Source organism: Chanos chanos, chromosome 3, assembly GCF_902362185.1.
Source record: "Chanos chanos chromosome 3, fChaCha1.1, whole genome shotgun sequence".
Lineage (NCBI taxonomy): Eukaryota > Metazoa > Chordata > Actinopteri > Gonorynchiformes > Chanidae > Chanos > Chanos chanos.
The window spans coordinates 2,477,501-2,485,000 of record NC_044497.1 but is presented as its reverse complement, the minus strand read 5'-3'; the positions used below and the strand labels follow the sequence as shown (position 1 = coordinate 2,485,000).

Here is a 7,500-nt window from a genome sequence, read left to right as displayed (position 1 = left end):
GCTCCCAAACCACACACTGCTCCTAACCCACACTGCTCCTACTAAACCACACACTGCTCCTAAACCACACACTGCTCCTAAACCACACACTGCTCCTAAACCACACACTGCTCCTGCTAAACCACACACTGCTCCTAAACCACATATTGCTCCTAAATCACACACTGCTCCTAAATCACACACTGCTCCTAAATCACACATTGCTCCTAAACCATACACTACATTGTAATAGAGAACAGGTCTGTATTTCTGTTTAAGTCTAGTGTACAGATATATATGAGTCCACTCAAAAAAAAGCTATTCAAGTGTCTTAAAATGCACCGAATTGCTCACCTACTATAAAATAAAACCGCTTTTGGAATAAAGAGGTCAAGACACGTTTTAACTGCGACTCTCGTCTCTCTCTCTCTCTCTCTCTCTCTCTCTCTCTCTCTCTCTCTCTCTCACACCCTCTCTCACACCCTCTCTCTCTCTCTCTCTCTCCCTCCCTCTCTCACCCTCTGTCTCTCTTTCTTTCTCTGTCTCACCTTCTCTTTCTCTGTCTTATTCAAGCTGGGCGCATGAGTTTCTAAATGAACAGAACAGAGGTCTGGATGTGCTGGTGGATTATCTCTCTTTTTCCCAGCGTGCAGTCACGTATGTACAGAACTGTCAATCAGCACACACACACATACATACACACACATGCACATGCACACACACACACATACACACACACACACCCCCACACACACACGCACATGCACATACACCCACACACACACACACACACACACACACACACACACACACACACACAGGCACACATATACACTGATACACATACATACACAGATACACTCACCAAGAGATACACATACACACACACATATACAGACACAATCTTCAAAGCATTACAGACATAAGACAGGCTGTTTCTGTATGTGTGTGTGTGTGTGTGTGTGTGTGTGCAGATATGACATGGAAACTGTGGATAACGGGGTTGTATCAGCTGCATATGAGAAGTCCGTGGAGGACCTGACCTCCAGTGCCAACAGCTCCCCCTCCCACAGTGCATCACGGCCCGGACGATCTCTGACCTCCCGGTACGTCTTTCCCAGCATGCTCTGCTGCTCCACAGGGATACACATATTTCAGCGAAGACATGAACATAACTCTTCATTACAACAGACTTATAGAAAAATAGAACTACCATATGAACTTTATGGAGTTTATAAAGAAGATAACACCAGATTTCAGAACGGGAAAACCTGCGTGGAATAAATACACATATGAATCTATGTTGTGTTCAAGAAATGAGGCTTTTCTAAGAATGTGAAGAAGTCAAACACTCTTTCTGGAGAGAGAGAGAGAAAGAGAGAGAGAAAGAGAAAGAGAAAAAGAGAGAGGGGGTGAGATAGATAGATAGATAGATAGATAGATAGATAGATAGATAGATAGATAGATAGATAGATAGATAGATAGAGGGGGAGAGAGAGAGAGAGAGAGAGAGAGAGAGAGAGGGAGAGAGTGCAAAAGAAAGAGCAACAACATTGAAGAGAAACAGTGAATGTAAGACAGAGAACCAGTGAGTGTGAGACAGAGAACCAGTGAGTGTGAGACAGAGAACCAGTGAGTGAGAGACAGAGAACCAGTGAGTGTAAGACAGAGAACCAGTGAGTGTGAGACAGAGAACCAGTGAGTGTGAGACAGAGAACCAGTGAGTGTAAGACAGAGAAAGAGAGACAGGGAGAGAAAGAGGCCAAGCAAAACCAAGAGCTGGAGTGAAAGGGAGAGACACAATGAGAGAGAGAGTAAGACAGAGAGAGACAGACAGCACCAGAGGCAGAGATAGACATGGAACCTGAGTGACATGAATTTGCTTTCTCAGTCTCAAAGGTTTTTCATTAATCAGATGAGAATTTTTGAGATATTTTGTCAGGGTTCCTGCGTGACCTGCTCTCTATTGTGCCCCTGCTGGTCAGGTCTGGTGACAGCTGTCATTTGTTTTTGGTTTTGTCATGTGCTTTTGTTTATTTTGGTCTTCCATGTGCCCTGGCCCCGCCCCTCACTTATTGTGCCAGGCAGAAGTCTTTCAATACACTAGGCAGAAAGCGGAATCCAAAAAACAAGCAGAGGTCGTACCACAGAGCAGTCAGAGGGAGGCAAACAATCCAAAACGGCAGGCAAAGGCAAAATCCAGAGACAGGCAAATGTTCAAAAGCAGATACAGGGCAAGGCAGGCAGGCAGGCAGAAGAGGCAAAATCCAACAGGCAAAAAGTCAAAAAAAACAGGCAGAGGTCAAGAACAGAAGACAATCAGGATAACAAAAGGCTAGGACGACACACTGTGGAAGGCGGTACGAACTGACAAACAAAGGGTAGAACAGGCAGGGTTTAAATAGACAGACTAATTACTACTTCAACGAGACACAGGTGAGCACAATAAGTGAGGGGCGGGGCCAGGGCACATGGAAGACCAAAATAAACAAAAGCACATGACAAAACCAAAAACAAATGACAGCTGTCACCAGACCTGACCAGCAGGGGCACAATAGAGAGCAGGTCACGCAGGAACCCTGACAGTACCCCCCCTCCTACGGGCGCCTCCTGGCGTCCCAACTGGTGGTGTGGGATGGAGACGGTGGAACTCCTGGATGAGTGTGGGGTCAAGGATGTCCCGAGCTGGGACCCAACACCTCTCTTCAGGACCATAGCCCTCCCAGTCCACGAGGTATTGAAGTCCGCGGCCCCGGCGCCGCACATCCAATAAACGGCGCACCGTGAAGGCCTCTGAGCCATCAATGAGGCGGGGGGGAGGAGGGGGCTTGGGGACAGGGCAGAGGGGGCTGCGGATGAAGGGCTTAACTTGTGAGACATGAAATGTGGGGTGGATACGACGGAGAGTGGAGGGCAGTCTCAGCCTCACAGCGACAGGACTGATCACCTTGGCGATGGGGAAGGGACCAATGAAACGAGGGGCCAACTTGCGGGAATCCACCCTCAGGGGAATGTCGCGGGCGGAAAGCCACACGCGCTGACCTTGCCGATAGCGTGGAGCCGTGCTGCGATGACGATCAGCATGTAGTTTTATCCTGGCTGTGGAACGAAGCAGGGCCCTCCGAGCGCGCCTCCAGGTCCGTAGACATCTCCGGATGAATGCTTGTGCTGAAGGGACTCCGACCTCCTCCTCCTGGGCAGGGAACAGAGGGGGCTGATAGCCCAGGCAACACTGAAAAGGGGACAGACCAGAGGAGGAAGAGGGTAGGGAGTTAATAGCATATTCAACCCAGGGAAGTTGTTGGCTCCAGGAAGAGGGTTCTTGGGAGGACAGGCAGCGGAGCATCACTTCCAGTTGTTGGTTGGCCCGTTCAGTCTGGCCATTAGTCTGTGGGTGAAAACCAGAGGAGAGATTGACCTTTGCTCCAAGCAACTTACAAAAAGCCTTCCAGAAGTGAGAGGTGAACTGTGGTCCTCTGTCCGACACTACTTCCGTGGGTAAACCATGAAGCCTGAAAACATGATGAATGAGGAGGAGGGCAGTCTCCTTAGCAGAGGGTAGCTTGGGAAGAGGGACCAGATGCACAGATTTAGAAAAACGGTCCACGATAGTTAATATGGTGGTGTTACCATTAGATTGAGGCAATCCAGTCACAAAGTCCAGTGCTATGTGGGACCAGGGTCTCTTGGGAACTGTCAGAGGCTGTAGTAGGCCTGAAGGGGGTCGGTTGGAGGACTTGTTTTGGGCGCAGACTGGGCAGGCTGAGACAAAGCTATGAACATCGTCCCTCATGGAAGGCCACCAGAACATCCGACTGATGAAGGCAGCCGTACGTCGGATCCCAGGATGACAGGAAAGTCTTGATGAGTGTCCCCACTGGAGAACCTGGGAGCGGACAGATTGAGGAACATACGAAAGGTTAGGAGGACAAGAGCTGGGTCCAGACTCACCCTGCTGTGCAGATCGGACCACCGACTCGATATCCCATCGAGCAGCTGCGACCAGACATCGCTTGGGGAGAATTGTTGTGACCTCCGGGGTGTCCTCAGATGCCTGAAACTGACGAGAGAGGGCATCTGGTTTGCTGTTCTTGGAACCAGGGCGATAAGACAGGGTAAAGTTAAACCGAGCAAAAAAGAGAGACCAGCGGGCCTGACGGGAATTGAGACGTCTTGCAGACCTGATATATTCAAGGTTCTTATGATCAGTCCAAACCAAGAAAGGAGAACTTGCCCCCTCGAGCCAGTGCCTCCATTCCTCCAGAGCAAGTTTGACAGCCAGTAACTCCCGGTCTCCGATGTCATAATTACTTTCCGTGGGGGTTAATCTGTGGGAGTAGAAGGCGCAGGGGTGTAGCTTACCATCCACAGCAGAAAACTGAGACAAAACGGCACCCACTCCCACGTCAGATGCGTCAGTCTCAACAATGAATTGGCGGGCAGGATCAGGCTGGATGAGGATGGGAGCCGAGGTGAACCGCCTCTTCAACTCAGAGAATGCCCTCTCGGCAGTTGGGCTCCAACAAAATCTCAGTTTGGATGAAGTCAGGGAGGTGAGGGGGGCTGCCAGGGTACTGAAATTGCGAATGAAGCGGCGATAAAAATTGGCAAACCCTAAGAACCGTTGCAAGTCGCGACGGGAAGTGGGCTGGGGCCAATTCTCTACCGCCCTTATCTTTTGCTGATCCATTTGAACCCCTCCTGCCGTGATCACATAGCCCAGGAACGAGATGGTGCTCTTGTGGAATTCGCACTTCTCCGCCTTCACAAATAACTGATTCTCCAAGAGACGCTGGAGCACCCGTCGGACATGTTGGATGTGTTCAGGGAGTGATCTGGAAAATATTAAGATGTCATCCAGGTAGACAAAGACAAACAGATTTAGCATATCTCTAAGGATGTCATTAACAAAGGATTGGAAGACGGCAGGGGCATTAGTGAGACCAAATGGCATAACCAAATACTCATAGTGGCCTGATGGTGTATTGAAGGCAGTCTTCCACTCATCTCCCTCCCTTATGCGGACTAAATGGTAGGCGTTACGGAGATCAAGCTTGGAGAAGACTGTGGCACCTTGCAGCAGCTCAAGAGCGGATGACATCAGGGGTAGCGGGTAGCGGTTCTTCACAGTGATATCATTGAGGCCTCTGTAATCAATGCAGGGACGGAGAGACCCATCCTTCTTGCCGACAAAGAAGAACCCCGCCCCAGCTGGGGAAGAAGAGGGGCGAATTATGCCAGCTGCTAGGGAGTCCTGTATGTACCTGTTCATGGCTTCCGTCTCTGGTGGCGACAGGGAGTACAAGCGGCCTCTGGGTGGTGAAGTCCCTGGAAGGAGCTCTATGACGCAATCATATGGACGGTGAGACGGCAGAGAAGTGGCTCGTGCTTTGCTAAATACCATGCTGAGATCCCGATATTCAGGGGGAACTGAGGACAGGTCAGGGTGCTCCTCTGGAGACGAGGGAACCGGGGTTGAAGGAGCCTGAGCAGCACGGAGGCAGTGATTCGAACAGAAGGAGCTCCATTCTAAAACCTTATTGTGGGACCAGTCAATGTGGGGATTGTGCTGAGCTAGCCAGGGATGGCCTAAAACAACAGATGCCTGGGGTGAATCAATCAAATGAAATACAATGTTCTCCCAGTGATTGCCAGAGATGAGAAGCCTCACCGGAGCTGTTGTGTGAGTGATCCGAGCAAGCCTTACTCCCGTTAGTGCGTTGGCCTCCACAGGGAACTGTAGCGGAGTGGAAGGGATGCCAAGTTGGGCGGCCAGACCTGCATTCATAAAGTTCCCCTCTGCCCCAGAGTCGATGAGTACTGAAATAATGTGTCTATGGCCGTCAGTGACAAGGTAAGCTGGTAAGAGAGTACGTGTGGTAGAGGGCCGGGAAAGCGGAGTATTGCTCACCTGTAGTCCCGTGTTCAAAGGTGAGCGTTTAGCTTTTACTGGACAGGTGGACACAAAGTGGCCAGGCCGGCCACAGTACAAGCAGGAATTGGTGCTGATCCTCCTTTGTCTCTCTGAGACGGACAGACGGGCATGGTCGACCTGCATGGGTTCTGGGGTGACAGTCGATGGTGACGGATGACTTGGCGAAGACGACCCTGATTCAGGCTGGCGAGTGAACATATGAAACCTGGAGGGACCCCGTGCTCCTTCAGTAATCCACTCCTGACGACGTTGCTTCATGCGGTTGTCGATTCGTATGGCCAAATCTATCAGATGCTGAAAGCCAGTTGGTAGCTCACAGGTGGCTAGCTCGTCCTTAATGGCCTCGGACAAACCGTTCAGAAAGGCATCATATTGGGCCTCTGTATTCCAGTCGGTCGTGGTGGCAAGAGTGCGGAACTGGATAGCATAATCTGAAACTGAGCGGACTCCCTGCCGGATTCTCAGCAATTCTCTGGCGGCCTCTCTCCCATGCTGGGAACGATCAAAGACCCTCCTCATCTCATCACAAAATGCCTGGTAGCTGTCACAGAATGGAGCCCGAGTCTCCCACACTGCCGTTCCCCACTCTCTTGCTCGACCAGACAGCAAAGTGATGACATATGCAATACGGGCTCGATCAGTGGGGAAGGTGGTGGGCTGGAGCTCGAAAACCAGAGAGCACTGAGAGAGGAAGGACCTGCAGGTTCCTGGTTCGCCGTTGTATGACTCAGGTGGTGGCAGACGGGGCTCTCGGGCCAGCTGAGCTGGAGGGGTTTGCTGGGGGGCGGATGACGTTACTGGTGGTGAATGGCTAGGTTTCAGTGCCAGCTGGATCTGTTGTAACTGGGAAGTGATACTGGTCAGGGTGGCAGAGAAGGCCTCCATTGTCTGGTTAACGTTGGCAAAATGGCCCTCATGTCTTCCCAACATAGCACCCTGTCGAGAGAGAGCCTCTCGAAGCTGGCTGGAGTCTGCTGAGTCCATTATGGTCAGTTCGTGTTGTCAGGGAAAACAGGGGACTCAGTTGCAGACTCACTGATGAATAAATAAAATGTTTATTGTGCCAGGCAGAAGTCTTTCAATACACTAGGCAGAAAGCGGAATCCAAAAAACAAGCAGAGGTCGTACCACAGAGCAGTCAGAGGGAGGCAAACAATCCAAAACGGCAGGCAAAGGCAAAATCCAGAGACAGGCAAATGTTCAAAAGCAGATACAGGGCAAGGCAGGCAGGCAGGCAGAAGAGGCAAAATCCAACAGGCAAAAAGTCAAAAAAAACAGGCAGAGGTCAAGAACAGAAGACAATCAGGATAACAAAAGGCTAGGACGACACACTGTGGAAGGCGGTACGAACTGACAAACAAAGGGTAGAACAGGCAGGGTTTAAATAGACAGACTAATTACTACTTCAACGAGACACAGGTGAGCACAATAAGTGAGGGGCGGGGCCAGGGCACATGGAAGACCAAAATAAACAAAAGCACATGACAAAACCAAAAACAAATGACAGCTGTCACCAGACCTGACCAGCAGGGGCACAATAGAGAGCAGGTCACGCAGGAACCCTGACATATTTCTGTTCAGCTTCT

General features: G+C 50.5%; 1 protein-coding gene across 1 annotated transcript in view; it reads left to right on the top strand.

Annotated features, from left to right (window-relative positions):
- fmnl1b (formin-like 1b) overlaps positions 1–7,500 on the top strand; it is a 37,831-nt gene that overhangs the window by 12,467 nt on the left and 17,864 nt on the right. Inside the window, exons 5-6 of the mRNA XM_030770281.1 lie at positions 553–636; positions 954–1,085. Coding sequence (XP_030626141.1) covers positions 553–636; positions 954–1,085 — 216 coding nt within the window. The remainder of the gene's footprint in view (positions 1–552; positions 637–953; positions 1,086–7,500) is intronic.